Source organism: Hippoglossus stenolepis, chromosome 8 (genome assembly GCF_022539355.2).
Source record: "Hippoglossus stenolepis isolate QCI-W04-F060 chromosome 8, HSTE1.2, whole genome shotgun sequence".
NCBI classification, from domain to species: Eukaryota; Metazoa; Chordata; class Actinopteri; order Pleuronectiformes; family Pleuronectidae; genus Hippoglossus; species Hippoglossus stenolepis.
The window spans coordinates 9,273,212-9,299,489 of NC_061490.1; the positions used below are offsets into that span (position 1 = coordinate 9,273,212).

The 26,278-nt window shown below is 39.2% G+C and overlaps 1 protein-coding gene across 1 annotated transcript in view; it reads left to right on the plus strand.

The window, feature by feature from the left end:
* LOC118114004 (CUB and sushi domain-containing protein 3) overlaps positions 1-26,278 on the plus strand; it is a 216,408-nt gene that overhangs the window by 83,470 nt on the left and 106,660 nt on the right. Inside the window, exons 19-31 of the mRNA XM_035164185.2 lie at positions 2,342-2,458; positions 6,026-6,241; positions 7,656-7,844; positions 8,187-8,356; positions 9,642-9,798; positions 11,673-11,864; positions 13,834-13,960; positions 15,180-15,382; positions 17,049-17,240; positions 18,559-18,697; positions 20,106-20,293; positions 20,641-20,835; positions 23,255-23,371. Coding sequence (XP_035020076.2) covers positions 2,342-2,458; positions 6,026-6,241; positions 7,656-7,844; positions 8,187-8,356; positions 9,642-9,798; positions 11,673-11,864; positions 13,834-13,960; positions 15,180-15,382; positions 17,049-17,240; positions 18,559-18,697; positions 20,106-20,293; positions 20,641-20,835; positions 23,255-23,371 — 2,202 coding nt within the window. The remainder of the gene's footprint in view (positions 1-2,341; positions 2,459-6,025; positions 6,242-7,655; positions 7,845-8,186; positions 8,357-9,641; positions 9,799-11,672; positions 11,865-13,833; positions 13,961-15,179; positions 15,383-17,048; positions 17,241-18,558; positions 18,698-20,105; positions 20,294-20,640; positions 20,836-23,254; positions 23,372-26,278) is intronic.

Genomic DNA, 26,278 nt, shown 5'->3' on the forward strand with positions numbered 1-26,278 from the left:
CCCAATGACGGGATAAGAGAATTGTTTCAGGTTTGAACAATATTCACTTAGACCAGTTAACCTTCAGACGGATGGAGCATTAACCTCCCAGTGCCCAGCACCTAACGAGGGTAGAGCTTTATTTCATTAGCTTCCCTTGATGAGATAAGGAGCTTTAAATTATATGTCAATATATATATATATATATGTATGAGAGTCATATACACTACCATTCAAAAGTTTGGGGTCACCCAGACAATTTCGTGTTTTCCATGAAAACTCACACTTTTATTTATCAAATGAGTTGCAAAATGAATAGAAAATATAGTCAAGACATTGACAAGGTTAGAAATAATGATTTTTATTTGAAATATTAATTTAGTTCTTCAAACTTTGCTTTCGTCAAAGAATGCTCCATTTACAGCAATTACAGCATTGCAGACCTTTGGCATTCTAGCTGTTAATTTGTTGAGGTAATCTGTAGAAATTTCACCCCACGCTTCCTGAAGCACCTCCCACAAGTTGGATTGGCTTGATGGGCACTTCTTGCGTACCATACGGTCAAGCTGCTCCCACAACAGCTCAATGGGGTTGAGATCTGGTGACTGCGCTGGCCACTCCATTACAGACAGCATACCAGCTGCCTGCTTCTTCCCTAAATAGTTCTTGCATCATTTGGAGGTGTGCTTTGGGTCATTGTCCTGTTGTAGGAGGAAATTGGCTCCAATCAAGCGCTGTCCACAGGGTATGGCATGGCGTTGCAAAATGGAGTGATAGCCTTCCTTATTTAAAATCCCTTTTACCTTGTACAAATCTCCCACTTTACCAGCACCAAAGCAGCCCCAGACCATCACATTACCTCCACCATGCTTGACAGATGGCATCAGGCACTCTTCTAGCATCTTTTCACCTGTTCTGCGTCTCACAAATGTTCTTCTGTGTGATCCAAACACCTCAAACTTTGATTCGTCTGTCCATAACACTTTTTTCCAATCTTCCTCTGTCCAATGTCTGTGTTCTTTTGCCCATATCAATCTTTTCTTTTTATTGGCCAGTCTCAGATATGGCTTTTTCTTTGCCACTCTGCCTAGAAGGCCAGCATCCCGGAGTCGCCTCTTCACTGTAGACGTTGACACTGGCGTTTTCGGGTACCATTTAAAGAAGCTGCCAGTTGAGGACCTGTGAGGCGTCTATTTCTCAAACTAGAGACTCTAATATGTCTTCTTGCTGAGTTGTGCACCGGGGCCTCCCACTTCTCTTTCTACTCTGGTTAGAGCCCGTTTGTGCTGTCCTCTGAAGGGAGTAGTACACACCGTTGTAGGAAATTTTCAGTTTCTTCGCAATTTCTCGCATGGAATAGCCTTCATTTCTAAGAACAAGAACAGACTGGCGAGTTTCACATGAAAGTTCTCTTTTTCTGGCCATTTTGAGAGTATAATCGAACCCACAAATGTGATGCTCCAGATACTCAACTAGCTCAAAGGAAGGCCAGTTTTATAGCTTCTCTCACCAGCAAAACAGTTTTCAGCTGTGCTAACATAATTGCACAAGGGTTTTCAAGGGTTTTCTAATCATCCATTAGTCTTCTAAGGCGATTAGCAAACACAATGTACCATTAGAACACTGGAGTGATAGTTGCTGGAAATGGGCCTCTATACACCTATGTAGATATTTCATTAAAAAACAGACGTTTCCACCTAGAATAGTCATTTACCACATTAACAATGTATAGAATGTATTTCTGATTAATTTAATGTTATCTTCATTGAAAAAAACAGTGCTTTTCTTTGAAAAACCAGGAAATTTCTAAGTGACCCCAAACTTTTGAATGGTAGTGTAACTGAGGGGGCACAACATTCCTATCGCCTCATCTGTAACTACTTAGCACAGCAGGCTGCTACTGGATTATCCTCAACCTAAAAAGCAGCTGGATGCTGTGCTGGGATGATTGTTTCTATTTGGAGAAAAATCCAAATCATTTTCAAATCTCAATCAAAATAAAGCCAGATGCTCTAATCTGCTGAATATGCTTGTCAGTAAATTTAATGGATTATCACATTTTCTGACAATGACTCTTAGTTTAAGATACCATAGTAGAAGAAAATATGGATGGATAGCCAAATCAATGAATAATTTATTGTCCTGTTAGGCAGTAGGGCTGGTTCTGAGAGGGGGAGAGAAGAAAAAATACATTGTGTTGGCAGAATTACCGGTATTCATAAAAATAGCAGGACAGGATGTGATATGACTGGAATATATTATTCATTTAAATCTCTCCTCTGTCTTCAGGTGAAGGATTTATTGGTTCATTTACAGATTTCTTTCTTTTTTTTATCGTTCACTATCTTACCTTTCTATTCAGCATCATGCGGTGGGGATATCACGGGACCCGGGGGGATCATTTTATCACCTGGCTACCCGGAGCTGTATCCCAACTCTCTAAACTGTACGTGGACTGTAGAAGTCAGCCATGGAAAAGGTAAGAAAACTGCCCAGATTTTAAATTATACATAAGTATATAAGTATACCTTCAACACAGACTAAAATATGCATGTTTTATTGAGTTATATCTTTCTATAAGGACCTTTATCTCTATTTGTATGTACTCATCAGTAACAGTATGTTTATTTATATACGACACACTTGAAACAATATGGCCAAATGATAAAACTAAATATTAAAGCAACACCCCCTCAACAGATTAAAAAAACATGCTGGGTTTTATTATTATAAATAGAGGGGTGCGCAAAGCGTATATATTACTTGAACAAAGATCATTTAAATTAACTGACTTTTTTACATCATAAGGCAACTGGCCAGACTGCGTCAGTTTAACATCACACTGTGAGGGCCTTACATATTGAAATATGTCTCCCCCCTGTTTTTAAAAGCATGTTCCAGTACGGTGTTGTATAATAGTCGGCTTTACACATTCCTCATTTAGATATTTTTTACACCATTAGGAGAATATTTAATTTCATACATTTTTTCACCTACCTCATTTAATGAACTGTTTTGACATTTCAGTGTTTCACTTGGTAAAATAATTCTGTTATCTCACTTTTATTCACAGATGATTCTTTATTTTATTAGTTTAACTCTATTATCACAGCACTCACTTGACAGTTATTTGATAAGTTACCAGTGCTCTCAGACATTCTTCTTCATTATCATTTGAAAAGCTCGCTAAGCTTATCTCTGTGCCCTACCACTGTATTATTCCTGTATTTTACCAAACCGTTTCTTGTTATTCTCTTTCAAGAACCATTGAAAAGCCACGTTGTACTCTTTTAGAATTGTGTCCAAATCAGCTGAATTATTTGACACCATGAAAACAAAATCAAGCTTTGTTTTTCATTCTATTTCTGCCTCAAGGTATCCAATTTGTGTTTGACTCTTTGTCAGTTTTTTAGGGGAAGAAGTAATTGTAATTTGGTCATCAAAATGTGATCAGATCTTCATCCAAAGTATTAGTATATGCAAAGAATGCTTTTAATTTAATAACACAATCATATTTTTGTTAGAAAACACCACAGAAACCATTGAAGGACACATGTCAACTGAACTGTTTGATTGGATTGTCCAAATCTTCTTCAAAACTCACCAGTTTCAGTGTTTAAAGGCCAGAAGCTGTAGGAGAATGCTGTGTGAGACCAGCAGCCAATCATCAGCAGACGCTGCTTGTGGACAGAAAACTCAACCCATGTTGAGGGTTTTTGTCAGAGTCAAAGTGTCTGTAGCCCACACATCTAGTCCATGTTCAGTGATTGAACTACAGGTTACTGTAGCATGGTTATTGCTAATCTAAGTAGCTTTTGTTTATGTCAGAATGCATACGTTTTCCAAACTTCATTATAAATGGTTGAGTGAGAGGACATATGAATACATATACATACGCATACAGGTATTTCCAATCGGTTGACTTTACATTTGCCTTCAGTGTAACCTCTAAGAGGACACTAGCTTTTAATGAAGTATCCAATCCACAGCATTATACTTTTTTAATATGGGTTTTTTAATATTCAACAATAACTGAAACATGAAACTCAATTTCACCCACGAATGAAAAACTGATAGCAGCAACTCTAAGTGAGGAAAACTTCAAACTCATCTACTAATTATAGTCAAAATGACACAAGTTCTAATATGGCTTACTTAATTAATCAAAGTGTAAAATGGATTTAATGAAGCAAATGAATTTAGTATGTGTCCATAGCAAACTGTGCTATTTGCACCTGTGGTGGATACCCAATAAGACTCTATACGCCCAGGTATACATATAGTATTGTAGAGACTGGAGTTGGTAGCCAACAATGCTACTTTTACCTACAATTTACCAAATAAGGCTTTTTAAGACAAACTTTTTACCACACAGATTTTTTGTACCCGCATGACATCCAAAAATCCCCCTCTAGTATACGGCGTCTAATAAGCACCTCAAGGCGGTAACCATTTAGAACACTACCCAATGTGTGATGCTTATTAAACTGCCCAGTGCGTCCAACTATAACTTCTTAGACCTTGTGATTGAAATGTGTCAAGAGGTACATTTGTACAAAATAATTATCCAAACCACTGAAGTTCCTAGAAGTACAGTGGTTTCCATGATTTTAAAAATGCAATACTTGTACCACTACCTTGACATTTACCTAGTGTGTAACCCCAAACAATATTGTAGCCTTTTTTTGTTTCCTTTCCCTACTTAATATAAATAAATCTTTAGATAGGTTTCAACATATTAATGTATTCAGATGTATATGTACACCCACAGGTCACTCTTCCTGTCAGTGGGTGTCTTCACTGCATTAAAAAATATAGATATGTATATTTATGCTGCTTTTACTTACTGGACGACATATTCATCTACATCACTATTCTACTCCGTAATTAGCGACATACCTACTCTGTCAAAATATTGGAATGTCCCTTCATATGGATGGCTCTTGATTTATTGTTCATTTGCTTTTACTCTATGTGCTGTAATTTGCTGTTTATGGAGCACAATCAATCATTTCATGTGTTATTTATTTTATGGCTATTTGGGTCTTTATTTATCAAGTGAGCCAAACATCGTGTGGCCAGTCTACACAACTCAGAGATGGAAACATCTTTTTCCCAGATTTTACATTCATTTGTATAAATTACCATGAATGATTACATAAATATCCAGTAAGAGACATAGTAGAGTCATAATTGAAGAGATGCAACCAATGCGATATAGAAGAAAGAGCTTATTGTACTGATAATAAACCAACTGGCCGTCATGAATGAGATGATCTTATAATGGGGTCTGAGGTATTATGGGAAAATAAAAGCAGGTTGTGCAGACCATCAGGATTTGCCTAAATAATATGTAGATTTTCTTTGCTGCTGTGGCAGTTTTGTTTTATATTATTATTATAATTATATTCTACTTTCTCACACAAATCAGTAATCTTGGTTTGTAAGGTAGTGATGTGTGTATTTTTGGAAATACAATATAAAAAGGTTTCAAGTTGTACATAGTTTTAAAAGGTTGGCATATGGCAAACTGGTGGCAAGCCTTTGCTTCTTGAATTACATAATAGTGAATGAAAATGAAATAAAAAAAAAGAATTCACAAGAGGTTTTTTAATTCACCTTTTTTAAATGTAAAATTCACTTTTCATTACAGTAATAGCATTGTGGTAGGATTCTTTTTAGTATGCCTATTCCTTGTTCTGCTGTAAATCAAAGCATTTATTATTTAATGAATGAAAAACATTATGTGGATTGATATTTTTTTGTAAGCTAAACCCATATTAATAGCTAGACTTTAATCATGATATGACATTTGAAATTACAATTAAAATTTGTATTGAATTGTCACATTCAGCTTGAGGTCATTTAATTGTTAGTCCGTGCTCTGCACTGTAATAATATTCTATACAATGCAACTTTATGGAGGATATAGTCAAATTTGTCCATTACATATTTTATTCTAAGCTCTGTCTGTATCTTTGGAAGCTATTCTTCATATTTTCTTGAAAACGTCTCCTCAATGGGCTTTCTTATTTTCTCCTCCAAGGTGTCCAATTCACTTTTCACTCCTTCCACCTGGAGGATCACCATGACTACCTTCTGATAACAGAAAACGGGAGCTTTGCTCAGCCCCTGGCTCGACTCACCGGCTCAGAGAGGCCTGCACCAGTTAACGCCGGCCTGTATGGAAACTTCAAGGCCCAGCTACGTTTCATTTCCGACTTCTCCATATCACTGCAGGGATTCAACATCTCCTTCTCGGGTATGAAGGCATATTAAGGTTCCTATGTGTTGGAGGCATGGAGGGGGGCATATTGGAAGGTGTATAGTCAGAATGGGAAGGTGACGAGAAGGTGTTAAGAGGGAAGAAGTTGTGGAAGAATTTTGTAGAGGAAGAAGAAGGATGGATGGGAATGTGGTGGCTGGATTTCAGGGGTAAAGAAGTGATGGGTGACTGACAGACAAAGACAAAACAGATGATGAGATCAAAAGTGGTAAGCTTTTCTAAATTGTGTATCAAGTAACTCGTGGAGTGATTTGCCCATGATAATAGGTGCAGGCTTAAGGTAGACAGTGCCCCAGGCTGTGCTGATCAGAGGAGGACAATTAAGAGACAACGAGGTTACGCAGGTAGAGGGTGTCTGACCGTGATAGGAATGATCATCAAAGCATGGCATTTGGGTCAGTATCCTCAGGACTGAGGAGATGGAGGGAAGGGGTGGGGGGGGGTTTACAGAAATAATGGGGGCCCCCATGTAGAGAGAAGGAAGGAATGTAGCAATAGGTGGAGATACAAGGCTTAGGGAGGGAGATGGAGAGAGAGGAGATGAGACAGATGGTGATGCTGAGTGAGCAGGGTTGATGGAGAGGGCGGGGAGAGAGAAAGAGAGATTGAGGGAGAGGGATATGATAAAGTCGGAAAAGGAGAGAGAGAGAGAGAGAGAGAGAGAGAGAGAGAGAGAGAGAGAGAGAGAGAGAGAGAGAGAGAGAGAGAGAGAGAGAGAGAGAGAGAGAGAGACTCTGCTCCATGAGCATCCTGGCTAAATGTTTGCCTGCTGTTCGCTGAAGTGAAAATATAACTTATGCAGCCATGAATATTCATGAAATTTAGTTTTTATGTGTGTGTGTGTCCTTGTAAGCTCTATCATTAGCATCTATAGATTTTCTGATTAGAATTCATTTTGTAACCTTTTGTGACCTTTGATGAAATTTTGCCAATGCTGTCAGGCCACATCCTACACTGGGGTTCTGCTGTAACGTGTTGCTATGCTGAAATCAATAGGCCTTCATACAATAGCTCTTCCTTCTGCCAGATCCAGGCCGTGAGAGGAATAGTGCCCAGGAAAAGAACTTCTTCTTGCGCCACCTGAGTTGCATCTACATCTCAAATCATAAGGCCACCAACAGCCTATATATATAATAAAGCTGCCTACAGGGTGGCCTGTTTTTAGAGGGCCCATTCTTCATCTCGACATGCTGGGCTAAAGCTTTTGGCATGTATCACAATCTGATGAAGTGTCCTCGAGCAAGGCAGATAATCCCTACTAACTCTCATATTGTTTTCCTTATTGGCCAAATGGGTTTTCAAAGAGTTTATTTGAAAATATACATCATTATAATAGCATAATGATGTTATTTTTAAAACTGATTATTTTTTTGGGCTATCATGTTTCCAGAGTATGATCTGGAACCCTGTCAGGATCCTGGGTCACCTCAGTTCGGCTTGCACACGGGTTCCAGATTTGGAATCGGGGACTCGCTGGCGTTCACCTGCAATACAGGCTATCGTCTACAGGGGGCGAAGGAGGTCGTGTGCTTGGGAGGTGGCCGCCGTATTTGGAGTGCCCCTCTGCCAAGGTGTGTGGGTACGTGGTCAGCTGCTTTTATTCTGATTTCTTCTATCTTACAGTATTTTTATTGCAGAATTTACCCTGTTAGCCAGTGTTGCGTTTTTTAAACATGTCAATATCAAATAAAAACTTAATAACAACCCTGCCTCTGCTACATATTAGTAATAATGATCATTCATACATAGCATTTGAATTATAGCCATATCTTTTTATTAATAATAATTGAATGTATTAAGTCCATTATCCCTTTAAATTTTTTATTCCAATTTTAGTTTTAGAGATTAGATTTTTTTTGTAGAAGTTTTCCTGTTGTTAAACTGAACATGTCTCTTTTCTTGGTGTTGGTTTTTCTTGCAGCTGAGTGTGGATCAACAGTCTCCAACAGTGAGGGAGTTCTTTTGTCGCCAAACTACCCAATGAACTATGACAACAGCCATGAGTGTGTGTACAGCATTCAGGTTCAAACTGGCAAAGGTGTCAACATCACTGCCAGCACTTTTCAACTCGCACAAGGTGACATCATCAAGGTAAAGACACAATACAGTCACTCCATGTTGGTGATGGAAAATAGATAGAAAGATAAAGTTTATTGTTTGTCCCAAAGTGACAGAAATTCTCTGTTTGACAGGGCTCAACAATAAACATAATTCACAAGTATAAACAAGGCTAAACACTACACGTAGATAATCAACAACTAACAATGGCATATGAGTCAGCTCCTGGTGCTTTTTATTATGTACAAAAGAAGAAACCAGTAAAAGGAGGATTTTGTGGAAAACACCAGGCAGAATGCACAATTGTTTTGTATTGGTAGGTGGATCAAAGGTCAAACAACAACAACAGCAGCAGCATCTCTCTGGGAAGGAAAAGATTCATTTCGTTTCTCAAGGGCATTTTAACAGCTTTTTGTACGCACCACAGATGTGATGCAAATGACTATGTAGTCCTCACTTCACAGCTGGAATGCACTCTTTTTGGGATGCAGATGTCTTGTCTTATGCTTCAATTAACAGCATTGTCGCCCACTATCTGTTTTTTTAGCAGTGGAGTTGTGTAGACGGTCATCTCTTGTACTTAGTCATCTTGTGAGGATCTGAAATGTGGACAGACAACATTGCAGAGCTAAATTGCCTTGAAGAAAAAACAAAACAGAAAACAAAACAAAGAATGCCTCAGGAGTATTTCAAGAGCCCAGAGTTATTTCACAGTCAATCAGGAAAAGGTTATATATATTACTGGAAATCCAGAAAAAGGGAATTCTTTTTGACAAATAATTTGCATTGGTTCAACACCTTGCTCGGCTGAAAAAGATAAACAAACAAAGATTAATAAATCTATTTGGCGTTAATCCAGATAACAGAAAAATGCCTTGCTCTCTGCTTTGAGTGATTTAAAACTCTTGTTGGATTTTAGCTTTTTAATATTGAGGAACATTTTAATATTTGCTCAACAAATTCACTCAAACCATTTGATTAAAAAGCCAATATTATAAAGTAAAATGAACATTCCACTACACCTCCAAAATTGTCCTTTTTTTGGCATCATGTAACCCAGCACCATCTTGTTACTTCAACTCTGAGAGGCTCTGTATTAAATCAGTGGGATAAATTATGGTCACTCCAATCTAATTTTCACATCTCATTTAGGACATTGGATTTGCAGTAGAGGTGCCATATAAAAGAAGATATACAGAACTCATAGCTTCTTTTTAACTGTCGCTTTCATTCTTGGGTATTAATATTTAATTCGTAATTGTAGATAGCACACACCTATAAAGCAGAATAGCTCATGTCGCTCTCTGTCTCTAATCAGGTGTATGATGGCAAGGATGGTGGAGCCCCACTCCTTGGCACCTACACAGGCACGTCGATGCAAGGTCTGTCCCTCACCACCACTTCCAACTATCTGTGGCTGGAATTCTACTCCGACCAGGAGGTGACGGCAGCGGGGTTCCGGCTCATATACCACAGTAAGTCACATTTCATTTCACTGGAGGAGGGGGGACTTAACGCTTTTCCAAATGACTGAATTTAGCCTCACTTCAGGAGCCAGGCGGTTCAAGTAGCGGAATTTAAAAGAAAATTTTAATTGACCCTTACCCTGCTTCACTGTGTCTTTCACTGTCAGGGTATCCATTAAACACAGCATGCTGTTTCCGCTCCACTCCTGCAGGAAAATTTGCCTTTTTCTCTCCCTCCTCTCTCGCTCTGCCTTCCCCTGTTCCTTCTTTTCCTTTGCTCTCCACGTCAGCAATTGTCTGGCTAACTGTTCCTTGTTAAAACAGGTGAATTATAGTTGGTATTGTTTGAAATCAGTGTTTGCTAATGTGTATGTGCATGCACTGCAGACAGTGTGTGCCTCTGCATATGCATGAGCGTGTGTGTGTGTGTGTTGAAAGTTTGGGTCATTGATGTAAGTGGGCCAGTAATAGATGGGTTTTGTTTCTCGCCCTTAATTGGCTTGCTGACTGTGTATTGTTGCTAACCGTTTCTAATTTATTACTGTGACGAGAGAATGCTTTGGTGACACTGCACTTTGCAGTCCAATTTAAAGTGTTTTTGTTGTGTTTCACCTGCAATCCCTGAATTCCTTTTATCTACCAGCGGGTTTTCTAAGGTAGAATTCAATATAGTTAGTACAGATGACATCAGGCCAAGAGCTGTTTTCACTTGAACAGTATAAAAGCAAAAAAGTCTTTAGCTAACTTCCAGTTACAATGCCGATGCTAGAAATGATAATTTCTACGGCAAATGTGCGAGAAACTAACCACTATAAAATAGTTGACATAAAATAAGTTTTATGGGATAATGTTATTACACATGAAGTTTTAGATCCCGACTGAAAATAATATATACTCATTTACATGAACTAAATAAATTGCCAGCCGAATCTAAATGGAACCACAATTAATTCAGGGGAAATGAAGTTTAATTATTATCTGCCTTTTGAGTTACAAAATTACCCATAATTAAGAATCACATAATTGGATTTAATTTATGACTTTTCCAGTGTTGTGTACAAGGTAAATAGCAGAATATAAGCTCGCAGCCATTATCCATCTCAAAGTGCAGTTTTTACTCAGTCCTTTCAAGCAGAATGAATACTCTTTTCAACTCGGAGAGGATTGACTGATGTGTGAACAGCAAGAGGGCAAGGAGGAGGTGGTGTACGGGCAGCTTAAAACTTGTCAGAACATGAAATCTAATCACGTTTTCACGACTCTTCCACCTGAAGTGCTGAGATTATTTTCCAAATGTGTTGAGTATCTGCTCGAGATTTACACTGGGCATGACACTTGTTACACCACCATAACATCTGGCATGGGCACGGACCTCGCCGTGAGAAGGGATGATAAATCAGCACTGCTGGTTTTATGTGCAGTCACTGTTGCTGCATAGCAGAACACTTACATTTAGTACCTGAAAGAGAGCAACACACATAAAGGCCACGGTCAAGTTCAAACATGGCAAGCCGAAGAGTTATTGCAACATTTTCTTGTTTGTGGCTTGTTTATTTTATTTCTCTTGTTATACCCCAAAGTGTTACGAGTGGATGGGCTGTTTCTCAGTCGTGGTAAACGTCCACACTCAATTGAACATTTAATTGTGACTGTCTAATTGGGCTGTCGGCCCAAAAGGAATCGTTTACTGCCAAGAAATATAATGGCAAAGTAACTGAGCCCTCATTTGTGCTCAACTAGAAATTAATTCTCAAAGCTCAATCAATACCTCTTTACAGTACAGATCAATGGAAATGTTGTAGATTTTTGTGGTTATGTCCCCAGTATTCATGTGATGTGATTCTTCAACTCATTGCCTCCTTTTCCTAATCTCACTCGTCCAGGTTTTGAGCTTTCACACTGTGATGATCCAGGTGTGCCGCAGTTCGGCTTCAAAGTCAGTGACCAGGGTCATTTTTCTGGAAGTGCCATTACTTTCGGCTGTGATCAAGGCTACACCCTGCACGGCAGTGGCATCCTCAAGTGCATGACCGGGGAGAGAAGAGCATGGGACAATCACCTCCCGTCATGTATAGGTAAATCTTTCTACCTAAGTATTTCTGCTGTCTTTGGCTATGTCTATACAACTATGTTTGCAAACTAAATCCATCTCTTTCCACACAAGCGTTTTGGCTCAATATCAGTTTTAATCCCCGTACAGGCCTGAAAACACATTTCCTGTGACCGTAAAATGTCAAATTTAACTGCACAAAATCAAAGGTAACTGGGTCAGCAACGCTTGTAATTGATTATCAATGTTGTGTTCCACACCTGTAGCCGAGGTTGTTTTCCTCTGGAAGGGAGTCATGTGATGGAAGTCTGACGATTCAGCAAAGGCTAAATCATGACTTGTAAAACCTAATCAGCAAGAGGGTCTAAGTGTCCACGTCATCATTTACAAACGTATATGTTTCATCCCACCTAGTCTAAAATACAGGCCCAGAGTTTTCAAACTGAAACAGGGCCAGCAGCGTTTCCAAACTCCTCAGTTTTAGCAGCTCTAAAACTCCGGAGTACTGCGGACAGCAGGTGTATCCATAGCCAAATTGATCGATTACAAATAAAAACGTAGCAGTGTGGATGAACCATCATTCTCTGTCCCAATTTGTGGCATCAGACATCTGTTTATCTCTCTCTTGTCTTCTGTAGTTACACTTATTATTAGTGAGATCAGGTAAACTGTTAACATTGCGGCTAGCTGTTAATCCCAAGGATTCATACCGATATGAGTTCTACTCAGTTTAACTTGCTAGAAAGAAAATATGCTACTTGTAATTTTGTCGGGGAATATAAAAGGCTCCGATGTTTTATTGTGAAACATTGATTTCTTTGTGTTCTTGATGAAAAACAGGGTGTATGGAGCCATTAAGAACACAATGTTGAAGAAAGTTGCTATTGCTGTGTTTCTCTGTGTCTGTTTCATTTGTAGGCTACATAATTTAGAAATTTACCCACAAGAAATTAATCTTCATTTTTTTTTTTTGTAGAAGCAAAGATGCAATTATCAGAGTGCTCATATCAGATTGAGTCACAGACAAAAATGCACAATCTTGGCTGTACTTTCATATTCAGAACATGCTGAGACAGACAAATGATAAAGCTATTACCTACACGTTGCTTGAGTCTGGAAGGTGTTGTGAAGCAGTGTCTGTTTCTTAATGTCTAGCAGTGATGGATTAGGGTAAAATATGATTTTCAAATTCCGGACGTGTGCAGAATTGCACTTTAAATGCCACTGTTTCCCCAGGCCTTTTTCAATGAAACATGTATTTGTTCCTTTTTCAGTGAAAGTGCTTCAGTCTTGCATTGTGGCATGTTCAATACAATCAAAAAAAAAAAAAGAAGAAAGGTAATCAGTCTATTGATTAACTGTTGGTAGTGGATCACTGAACGGTCAATATTAATAGTGAGCTATGTTTCTGTGAGCTGAATGTGAAATGGGATTTCTAGCCATTTCTCCTGGGCAACATCCTGGCTCCTGTCAAGGACTTTCACATTTGCTCAGTGTTATGATGCTGATTATAGCCAACCACTGTGGCAATCTAATGCAATTTTCCTATTAATTAAATGCCGTTTGTTCTGTAACATAGATAGCGAGATGATAACCAGGGGAGAGACGGCACAGATTGGATAAGATATTCCATCATTAACATTTGTAGCAGTGGTTCTCCCTGCAGTCCGAAGCCCAGCCTATATATTCTCTGGACACAGTCTTTTTAAAGTTAATTAATGGCATCATTAGGAGGCATACTTACAACAAAACAAGTTTTGCATCTGTGAGTTTCTCTGGTCAGGCAGGAAGTGATTGCTGCAGTCCTATTACCTGTTAGTTGTTTATTTTCAGCAGAGCTTCAACTGTTGCTCATTAGTCCTCATTGTGGACTCTGACAGTATTTTGGGGTTTTTTGTTTCGTCACATGGACATTTGCTTCTGTGTGCATGTGGCTGCATTTCCTGTTTTGTGACTTTGCTTTTTTGTACTCATTTGTGTGTATGTCTATGCAGCGGAGTGTGGTGGCAATTTCAAGGGCGAGTCCACAGGGCGGATCCTCTCTCCCGGGTATCCCTTCCCCTACGACAACAACCTGAGGTGCACGTGGACAATTGAGGTCAACTCTGGCAACATTGTCAGGTAACTCAATTTGCTGAATATTTATGCATTAACTGTATATCCAGTATAAATGAAAACCAATTTGCTATTTTCTTTGTATAACTTACTTGATAATTTAAAATATTTTAATTAAAACATGCAATAAATTAAAAAAGCAAATTGAATTGAGCATCATTACTCACATAATATGGCGATAAGGAAAAAAAAAAGGGGCTTTTAATAACCTAAAGTTGGGCCTTAAATTATTAAGTCTGCAAAATAAACAAATACAGCTTTGGAAAAAAAAAGACACCCCTGCAAGATTATCAGTTTCTCTGATTTTACTGTGTTTAAAATTAAATTAACTTTTTGGTTCTATTCTTAAACAGACACTAGAATGAAGTGGCTTTCATACATTACAAGAAATCCTGAGTGGTCTCTTAATTTTTTTTATGTATATTAGGAATCAACAGTAGGACACTCTTTTTGTGGTTAAATCAAAAGGAATGTGACGCTATAAAGAGAGTGCTGTTTATAAAGGAAGGAATTTGCCTTGAATTGAACAGAAGGTTGTTGATTAAATTCTTCCCAAATTGACTGAGGTCATTCTAACTTGACCTGACTATGAAAGACTCAAAGAAAAAAAAAACACCTAAACATGTTTTCACTGAAGTCCAGTTCAGTTAAGATTTTAAACATGAAGCTATCTCCTCTAAAGCAGGATGTCATCGAGAGAAACAGCAGCTACATCAACAATTACATCCAGGGTTATTTTTGTGGACCAATGAAAGATTTCTTTTGGTTAAGAACATTTTGTATTACTGTGAAATAACACCTATTTACTTAGATGTTGAAGTAAACATGGTATGATTCCATAAAGACAGAAGCTGCTTCAGGCCATCTCTTGATGAGACTGCAGATAATTCTTTGCACTTGTGTTTCTTACTTTGATAGAATTTGATTAATGATACAAAATCTCAACTGAAATGCCCAAAAGCATGGGAACACTATTTCCAGATAGATCTCTCTTTTGACGGCAACCTAATCTTGCCAAGTTCAGCTCCCATAACGCCTGCCTTCTTGGCAAGACTTGTTTTTGTTTCCTTTATTCAATTAAACGTGAGTGAATAAACTGTCACTTAAGCTAAATGCATCTCAGTCTCACTCATCATACTGTATGTTAACATAATGACCTGACTTAACTTAATCTGACAGAATTAAAGCACAGTCAGTAACACTCTCCTGCGTTCCTGTCTCCCAGTCTGCAGTTTCTTGCATTTGACACAGAGGCATCCCACGACATTCTGAAGGTGTGGGACGGGCCTCCTGAGAACGAGATGTCTCTGAAGGAAGTTAGCGGCTCGCTGCTACCTGAGGGAATCCACTCCACTCTCAACATCGTCACCATTCAGTTTGAGACCGACTTTTACATCACCAAGTCTGGGTTTGCCATTGACTTCTCCAGTGAGTATATCCTTCTGAGTAGCTGTAGTGTAGGATTGTACTCTCTCATGCTCTTTGTGAGACTCATTGTGAATGTGCAAATAGTCAACAAATTATCAAAAACTATATAACATATACTACATTTAAATGAGGAAAAACGAAAACCTATAACCAAACATATTGTGAATAGAATTAGGGAGTTCAATGTATGTCTATGGAAGCTGTGAAATTAAGATTAAAAACAGCTGTAGTTAAATAAAACAAAAACGTAACATAAAACCAAACATATAGGACCTAGAACATTTAGCCAGTAACAAAGAGTGAAAAGTTACCTGATTGTTTTGAGTGCCACTGAGCATGTTTACGGATTACCACCACATGAATGTTGTCACTACAGTGCATATTTAGCATGTTCATACATGATATAAGGAGAACATTGAAGCTTCACACTTTGTTGACTTCTAATGAGAATGTTCCCAAATGATATTAAGTTAACCATAGTGAATGATAGTGGGTTTACATTTTGTCATCTTTCATGTCTTAGCATTATATGTTATCTTTATTTGTGCCTTGATGAGCAGTGAAGGCCCATATAGTTCACATGAACCTTTGCTGTCATAATACTAATACAATTTTAAGGGTAGAAGTTTCATAGCCACATGTATTCCATATCTGATGAAATGATGTTCATGTTTTCATTCTCTTTAGTATATAGACATGGCAGCCTAATGTAAAAATCAATGACGTAGGATTCATTGCATGCGTTTGAGGCTGAGATCGATTCTGGAGATTCACACTGTACTTAAACACCCTCTTGCCTCAGGCGAGTGGTTTTTAGAAACGAAAGCACGATGGGAGCAGTAGTCTTGCTGCACTGGCCCCAATCGTTTTCATAAAAACCATGAAATATATACATTTTGTTAGTTTAGACTTTAACTACTACAAAACAGACGTGCCAAATATTGAATTCAGTTGTGTTAGTTGAAACCTCTGCAAACCGTCTTCAATGAGTGACCGTGTTTTGTGATGGCAACCATTGAATTCTGGGTATTAAGTTACACCTATACTTACCATCCATGCAGAATAGAGGTTAAGTGTCTCTTTATTAAAATGTGGATCATTATGATCCCTTGTTTCACAGATATTAAATCACAACCACTGATTATTTTACACGTTTTGAAATTGCATAATCAAATGTATTGTTCTGAGTGTGTCATCCATTAATCACATCATATGCAACATGATTCTCTCTTAATTCACATTTGTATTTTATTTATTCTTTAACTTCATTTATTTAGGCACAATGTATTTTGTATTTTATAAAAAAAAAAAGAAGCAACATCATAAGTCTCCAATATGCGTAACTTTGTTAAATCTCTCAATAAAGTCTCTGAAGATGGGAACATTTGAAGAATCCATCACATTTTACCAGATCACCCTCGCAGTGCTGGGCTGCTGCACAGCTGTGGTTTAGGAAAACAGATTAGGAAAACATGGCAGGATTTCGGCTGATATCAGTTTGTAATCTGCTTTGTGCTGTAACACTGTTTGAGCCACAGTTTCAGTTTGACAGCTGTCTACCATATGATATGAAACTGTGTGCTCTCTCTCGTGCTCATCGATTCCCTGTACATTGCAGGCAGATGTGCGTGTAGGTGAGTAACATGTTTGTGTGTTTGCCCTTCAGGTTCGCTAGCGACAGCCTGCAGAGATCCAGGTATTCCCATGAATGGCAGTCGCAACGGTGAAGGGCGTGAGCCTGGTGACTCGGTGACCTTCTCTTGTGATCCGGGATATGAATTGCAGGGAGAGAGCAGAATCACCTGCATCCAAGTGGAAAATAGATACTACTGGCAACCCAGCCCTCCAAGCTGCATCGGTAAGAGAGAGAGAGTGGAAAAGAGAGGGAAGGGGGAATTTGAGGAGGATATTGGGAGAGGCATATGGATTGAAGGAGAGAGGGAGAGAAGGAAGTGTAGAGGATCAGAGTGAAAGAGAGATGGTGAGAGGAAGAGGGAGCAAGGGAGTTTTTCTATTAACTTGCTGCAGCATAGACTATAATTCTCGCTCACTGATGTCTTAAAAATATGTGGAGGATAAACAAGACTGTTCAGCTGTGTTTGAGTTTTTGCCAACCCTTATGTGGACAAATCCACTTCTGTAGCCAGTTAAAGGCTGAGTACTCTATAGTCTCCCAACACATTGCCGTATTAGAGTTTAACAGCTAATTACTTAACAATGCAATTAGAAATAATTACACTAAGTAGGTCCAAAGAAACCTAGATGCTCTTGAGTTGCTGCCAACTGGTCTAAGTGAGGGCTTTTTTTCCCGGGCTGGGAACCGCTAGGAATTTTTGCAATGCGATTACAAGATCACACAACTGAGCACAATTTAATGCCGTCAGGAGCAAGTCTGTCTGAGTCAGAACTTGATGTAATTGTCAGCTGTTCTTATATTAATTATTGTATGAATTTCTTATCATAGTAAATAAGAGCAACTTAGTCATCGGTGTGTTGCTGACACTTGGAAGTGAAACTGAAAGCTGTTTCTTTATTCATCAAACTCACAAATGACAAGGGAAGCCTTCAAAAGTTAAGCTCGGAGAATATCATCGAACATGCTCACACACCCAAAATTTAGAAAAATCACATGAACAGAATTCACACAGTAAAGGGTTAATTTTAGCATTATTGTAGAATATTAATTAATTGATGATTAAATTGATGTCGTGCTAGCTTCATACGTATCTAACGGAATCGGTTTGTCACTGCAGAATCACTGTAGTCCCATTAAAATCCAGGAGTCATGTTCTGTAGCAATGAACAGAAAATATGAGTAACATTTTTGAGAGATAAAAAATGTTTAAATAACTTTTCAAACTAACTGTTTGGGACGAGCAGAGATGCATTTTGTTGTTTTAATAATTCATAGTTCAAAAGTTAGTTTTTCATATTTTTGGTCAGATGCATATTTATTCTACATGTTTATCAAGTTAAACCGAAAATCAAAGCACTTTTTGTCTACGTGTGAGTTGATCACACCCTGTTGAACACTGAGTAGAACACTTTATAGGATACAACTGAAATGATTTGGCATATGTAGCCAATATTAGGCGCCTCTATAAGAAAGCGGTCAGACACATATCTCATATATACATCTCTCTCATCCACCGCTTCTTCCTGTTTTATCTTTCAAGCTCCCTGTGGTGGAAATGTGACTGGATCTTCAGGATTCATCCTCTCTCCCAACTACCCCAACCCCTACCCACACAGCAAAGACTGCGACTGGCTTATCGCTGTGCACTCAGACTATGTCATCTCCTTGGCTTTTATCAGGTAATATGAGTGGCTGCTGTGTCCACTTTGCTTTTGGCGAAAAACAAAGAAAAAAAAAAATACAGGCTACATTTTTCATACTAGCAGTTTTTTTTTTATTTCAAAGCACAGGGCTTTAGGTTGTTTAAAACAATTATTTATCAAGCAAATCCAGGAATTTAAGGTAGAGTACTGGCAGTGGATCAGATTGAAAATGCTTGATGCCTGTTAAAAAACATTGTTGTCCCTTAAGTACACGGTCCAGTGGCTTACAAGATGGAGCTTTCCCTAAACCTGTGCTATGTTTGTAACCTACCTGTAACAGAATGGAGTCAGTTCTCAGTGGATGCACAGCAGCTCAGGCTGTGCTGTGGAATTGCTTGTTTTCTGCAGCGGAACCAGGTATAACATCATGGTATTGAGCAAAGTTGGCCATGTGTGTTAAGCAGAGGACCTGAGTTTGGAGCCCAGGTGGGTTGGGAGATAGGGGCAGAAGCTGCAGTGCCTCTACAAAACACCCAGAAGGCAGGTATTGCTGCCACTTTGCTGGAATGTGGTGAAAGCAGATTTCTGGCTGAATGCTGCGTATACTGCACGGAGCTGTGTTCTGAGTGCAGCTCATTTCTTAAGCTGTATGATACTCAGACAACAAGCTTTACATTATTAATTACGATCTAAGCATATAAAAGCAAAACTGACAGAGCAAACTCACAGCAAGGCCTGAGGGCACATTTCACTGGCAGTCTTCTTTTGACTTCTCATGTGTTATTTCCATAGTCGTTTTCATGGAGGGTGAGAGAAGAGGCGCAGGTACACTGGCTCTCGCTGCACTCCCACCCACTTGCCTTCTCCTTCAGGCAAAGAGAAGCAACTCACTGTGTTTTTTTTTCTTCAACTTTGTCCTTCAAAACAAACATCTAATGGAGTTACCACAATGCTGCTTTCTCCCGTGGGACCGCCAAACGAAAGGATGGAGTTATGATTTTAAATTGGAGTTGCCTTGATCCAACTCAAATGCAATTATCTCCAAGCTATTTACATTTTTGTCATAAACCGTGCTCATTATTTTGAAAACAAATGCCCCACTCTCACTGCAGCATGTGATTTGATACACAGTGCCACGATATGAAGCGATCTTTTCACACTGCATTGCCACTGCCGTCTGGGAAGATTTTGTACCACCACAGTGTCACAACAATTTAATCTCTTCTCACCTCTTCGGGGAGATATCTTTTTGTATCTCTTTGTCTGGAGATGCAAAACAAATCACTTGGCATGACTCACTTCTAGCACTACGGTGCACGCTCTAATTTTGAAACCTTAATGCATTCTAAATCTCTCAAACAATTCGTACAATCTGGTGGCTAAGACTTTGGAAAATTATAACTGTTTTATCTTTTATTTGTCCGTTTTCTTTTACTCTTCACAGCTTCAGCATTGAGCCCAACTATGACTTCCTGTATATCTATGACGGTCCAGACAGCAGCGCTCATCTGATTGGCAGTTTCCAAGACAGTAAACTCCCAGAGAAGATTGAGAGCACCTCCAACTTCATGTATTTGGCATTTCGCAGTGACGGCTCTGTGAGCTACACCGGCTTTCATTTGGAATACAAAGGTACTCAGAAGGCCCCTGCAAGTGGGAGTCTACGTGCATTTTCAAAGAATATGTTTATGTATAACAGCAGGGGTTTTTGTTCGATACATACATAAATGAATTATACAATGAAGTCTTTGAAGTGTGCAACTGTACACAATTATGTTATCTAATATTGATGCCAGCTGTGAGAATGGCCTCTGATTCAACCTTATATTTCCACCATACCATGTTACTTTTTAAAAACAGTGAGGTTAAATCAAACAGACTGTTGCAGCCTTCAGACTATTTATACTTATTTCTGCTGTATTAGATATCCTCTCTCATTTTAGACTCTGTTCTCAAAGCCTTGTTCTTTTGATTGGCAGCGAAACTACGGGAGGCGTGTTTTGATCCCGGCAATGTGATGAATGGCACTAGAATGGGTACTGACTACAAGCTGGGATCCATGGTGACATTTCATTGCGAGGCTGGCTATCTGCTGCAGGGCTACTCCACTCTGACATGTGTCATGGGCAACAGCAAGAGACCAGAGTGGGACAGAGCCAAACCAAGCTGTCAAGGTGAGAGGCAACACGCTGACAATAGCAGAACACCTGAGTGGGAGATAACTGCACTCCAGCTATATGGTCAATATTTGATACTGTGTGAAACCAGGAGGGTGCTGTGTTAAAACAAGTTTGCGTGGGGTGCACACTTCTTCTGCAGGATGCAAGAAAAGTAAACCAAAGGAGAGAACTGTGTTTTAGATATAAACACTTAAGTCATTGCAGAACCCAACAGCAGAACCCCATGATTATAATCAGACTAAGTCATACCTCAGACTTCTAATACTGACATTAGGGAGATCTTACTTGGTGTTTTGCTCCGTTGCTGCATTGGATGGCCACGTGCAGTGCTATTTGCTGCGTGCTCGCTCGAGCTATCATCCATAAAGTTATTAGCGTTCACGCAGTCAGACCTCACAGTTTTAGCTACAGTTGCGTAGTTGCGTAACCTGCAAGTAGCATGTATGCAAGAACTTGTCTTTCACTCTTTAGTCTTAGTACCTGTTACTTGGAATCTGTTTGAATTAATCTTGCGGCAAACGCTGTAAGGATCTGCCCATGTATTCTAATCAGCTCCAAAAATGTATGGGTTCTTCCAAGGGCCATGTCTGACCTTCACAAAATTTCATGGGAATTGGTCCTGTAGTTTTTGCATAATCCTGCTAACTAACAAACAAATTCAGAGTAAACAATACCTCCTTGGCAGCGGGAACAAAAGATTGATATAAACATTCATGATATGCACTGATAGAAACTAACTTAATTATAAAAGCCACAATATTTGGTTGCTGAATAGACTCAAGCTGATGTGTAGAAGTAGTGTGTTGAAACTAACAGTGGTTTAGACAATCTAATAAAGTGTTGACAGTAAAGCAGTTTCAAACTGGGCTATTTAATAGTTTCACAGTGTTTTGCAAAGAGAACATAATATACCAGGGAGTATTATTTATTATTCACAAATCGAATGTGTAGGCGTCTCATAGAGATTTGCAGCATCAGTGTCAAGGATAGAGGTGAGAGAAGATGTGAGGAGTTTCCAGATGCGTACCCAGTTCTCCTCCTTTCTCGAAAGGTATTACACCATTTTTAATACTTTTTAGGTGCATAATCAGCCAAGGTTGAATTAGAATTCAGCTCTCGTTCCTCAGCAGTGAAGAACGGGGGCACCCACACTCACATCAGGGAGCTGTTCATTTCTTTCACAGTTGGCACCTGTGTAACTTCACTGAGTTATGTGCTTTTCTAAAGTATCCATCAACATCTCTCCTTTTAGTATTTAAAAATGAAAAACACTGAAACCCCCTAATGTCTCTGAAACACTGCGGTACACATCTTTAAAAGGGCTGCATACCAATCCGTTTAAATTAGTCCAATGTGGCACCATCGCATTTGTTTGATTACCTGCCTCTCAACAACCAAACAAATACATTTCTGATCTGTTTTTCCACATTAGCACCTCTGCTTGCTGTTGTTCGTCTTCTTCTGTGCTGACCAGTGAAACAGCAGTGACATATGCATTCTGTGGGCCACAGGGGGGTCAGAGCAGCTGGTGACAGCGTCCCTCCAACAAATGAGTGTGTGTTTGTTTACAGTCGAGGCTCCCTCACCCGATGGCTCGGTCCGAGGCAATAGCATTAGAGGGCCTCTTGGCAAATTAGGTTCATTATTAACAGCTTACGGTTGCACTGCAACGTGACGCAGGTGCAGGACAGACCATAGCTTCTAATAATGAACATGGTCACAAATTGAATATCTGCAGATACGTGGTGCAAGGAGATGTTGTGGATGCGGTCTTCACTGTAGCTTTGGCTTTACAAACTGTGTTACACCGTACTAACCTAAATGGATGGTATATTCTGATCTTCTAATCGATTGGGTCTATAATTAGAAATAATTATCTTCCAGCTTCAAAATGAGAGCACCTGGATTTTCTATATACTCAGCCTGCTGACAGAATGCGTGTTTTGGCTGAAGAGTTGAATCTAAAGTTTCTGAAACATGCCGCTGGGCAACACGGTCTGATTAAAGTCACAGGCATGTGGAACTTTTGTGATTATGTGTGTTTTGTTGATTGATGGTGTTTTCCTGTATTTTGAAGTACTTTTTCTTGTTGGTTGTTTCCCCTGTTGGGTTTTAACCCTGTAAACACAACTACGGCTTATTTTTCCAGTCTGTTTACAGCTCACTTTCCTTTTTCCCCAAAGTGTTTCTCAAATGTCATATTATTTTGGTATGCTGGCCGAAATTCCATTTGTCAGCAACTGAAAGTTCAAAGGTGTCTTTTCATCTCATTTTGTTATATGAACTGCTTACCTGTGCAGTTAGAATGGATTTGCTGAATGTATTTTATTGCCTTATTCCCCAGGTAATATGAGGTGGTTGTTTCACATTTGTTAACCGTGCTTCTCTGTTGCTTCCCTTCCTGCTCATGCAGCTCCCTGCGGAGGTCACTTCACCGGTTCAGAGGGGACTGTGCTGTCCCCAAACTATCCACATAATTACACCAGGGGCCAGAGCTGTGTCTATGACATCTTCGTCCCCGGGGACTTCGGTAAGCATTTCAAGCATTTTCACAGAGTTGCAGAAAATTGTCACCTACAGTCTGTCCGTTTGCCACTGCCCACATATGGTATTGTATAGGTGTCCGACTCAGTTACACTTAAAACATGGTGTGAGAGGAGGAGCCTTAGAGAGATGATTGATTGTGTGTGTTTCAGTTAATAATAAAGATGGAGGTGTTCTCTCAAAGCTGGTCATAGGTGACCAAACATATTTTATCTTGTTTAAGTCATTTCCCAGTAGTACTTGGTTTGTGTGTCATTCATGACAGTGGATCGGTGTATTTGATGGTTACTGCTGTCGTTTGCTGCTTGATTCATTTTCAATTCCTCTATACTGCACTTGCTTCATGTGTGACAATTGAATTGACATAATATCAAGTCAATGGTTACACAAGGAATAGACAAAGGTCAGTGATGGTCACTGCTATTGCTCCCAGTGGCGTGTGTCTGATGGATTCTCATTAATCAATACTGGTGTTAGACTTCTATATCAACATCTTGTTGGGACCGTTTCCCACTCATGTGTTAAAGTACAACCTGAAGAATGGTGGCGTCTGGGCTCTAGGAAGAGGTGTGAAAGCAGGATAGGATCAGGGCATACAAAAATTGATTGTGTTGACATGAAAAATGCTCAGTGCTGTAGGTAATGGAGAGAAGGTCAAGCAGCGGAGGGCTGTGGGGAATAGACGGAGCGAGCAAATGCACAGGCCCTTGGTTTATCCAATACATAATTCAGCAAAGATCTCAAGAAGACCTTGTTATGCCTCCGCTCAATATTCCATGTTAGTCATAAAGAGCTGCTGAAATCGTAGGCAGGGGTTTTACACTGTAAAGCCCCAATCTCATGAAACACTGATTAATCCCCAGTGTGATGATCCAACATGACAGTTTACATCCTCTATTGCCGTCTCCCACCGCTCATCGAGGCCAGGAACCCACAGGTTGTTTTTTAAAAATAAATATTGCATGCAAATGTAGCCTTTTCTTAAACTGCCTGCAGAAGCTTAATGGAGCGTGGAAGTCGCCAAGCAACATTCCCACCTGGGCCTTCAAATTTATTCCAGGGACTGCAGACACAGCGGCCCACTGAAGACTGCTGTGGCGTAGGTGGCTTGAGGGAAATATATAATAAGAAGCACACTAACAGAGCAATTGGGATTCACAGTTTGGGTAGAGCAAATTAAAAATGGTGGATCCACAAGATTAGCTTTGATCTCCCAATAACTCTAAAATGATCTAAACCATTTGCCTCTTTTCGCACTATATTATGTCCAGTTTTTGCTGTGATGACAATCAACGAACCTGAGGTTATAGAGAAGTGGCCACTGGCTTGTTATATAGTCCAGCATTTTCCCAAACGTAGATTTATAGATTTTTTTATTTAACTTATTTACTTAATCATGTGAATGAATCATTACGTTCAGCATAAGGAACACGCACTGTATCAGGAATCCAACATTTTAGCCTATAATCTCTATGCATAGGACTTCTGTTTTCTCTGTAGCAGCTGAGTCTAGCCTTTAGGCAGCTTGATAGCAGAAATCACATTTCAGTGTCTAGTATACAGGTAATTGAAATTTGTAAGCCCCTTGGGTAGAGTATCAAATGTGTGTCTTAGTCTGTCCCTCATATGACTGATAGTGTACCATAAGCCTTTGAGACATGGTGTCAACTTGGTTGAACTGCCAGGAAAATGTCAGTTGAAAATACAATTTCATGTCTCTCTGCCAGTGACCAGAGGTTTTTACACATGGGGGAAAAACCGAGATATGTGTATGTACAGTATGTCCTTATTTGTTTTCCTCTCAAGTTGTAAATATAAGTGTTCAGACAGACATTGTAATATGTATTTAAAATGTTTCTCAGTATTTGAATGTTGCAAACACACTGACTTAGTGTTATTAGGGAAAAAACTAAGCAGGTTCGGAGTGGGGAACAGTTTATTTACAATTAACTAAGCAATGTGCTCTCGTTGATTATTTTTAGAACATTTCATCAAGTTACGGTCAGAGCAGTGCCTGACATTTAGGTTTGACTTATGCTTGCTGAGGACACAACCAGCGATTAGCTGTTGCTTGCCTGAGTGAAAGGTTTGTCTTAATTGCTGATCATTATAAAAATGGATTTCACTGAAAGTGGCTTAGTGTAAGTAATAATTACAAAACTAAAATTAACAGTGATAAACAGATGTTTTTAATTGCTCTTTTTTACAGAGTAGCCTCGAGTTTAGTGAGGTAAATACAAAAAAGGGAAATTAATCATCTGCTATAATCCTGATCAGATCTGCACTTTAATCAGTCATATCCAACTTGACTTGATGTGGATTTGCAGCAGGGCATGGCTGACAATTGTTGTTCATATTTCAGGAAACAATAAAAGGATAACCTGATTTTGTGTTACACTGTGCAATGTTGTCATGTGCTTAGATCTTGGGACTTATTTCATAGATGATAAGATTATTACATAAGATTATTACAGGTTGTGAAAAAGCTCCCTTTAATTTTAGCTTTTTCAGTAACCCAGTTAGAGTTCACCACTCAGTCGGTGACAAACAGCAAGACAGCCACATGTGTAAAAATAACCCTGTCTACAAATGAACATAAACACGACAGCATCACTCTCAGTATCCTTCTGCACAAAAGTGAGGAATTCACTTTTCTTTATTTGCTGTAGTTGTTTTGTTGTCAAACCGGGTTGATGGTTTGGATCTTGTTGCCTTGGGCAGCTGTAACTGTTGAGCCCTGCAGTGTAAACCATTAACTTCTCTCACTTGTTTCTAATTACAATACTTTTGCATGTACACACACGGGGCTACTGCTAATGAAATATTGTGCTACATTTTTTTTTTTTTTTCATCTACACCAGGTTTTCATAAAAGCACAGGCTTAGCCTCTTTT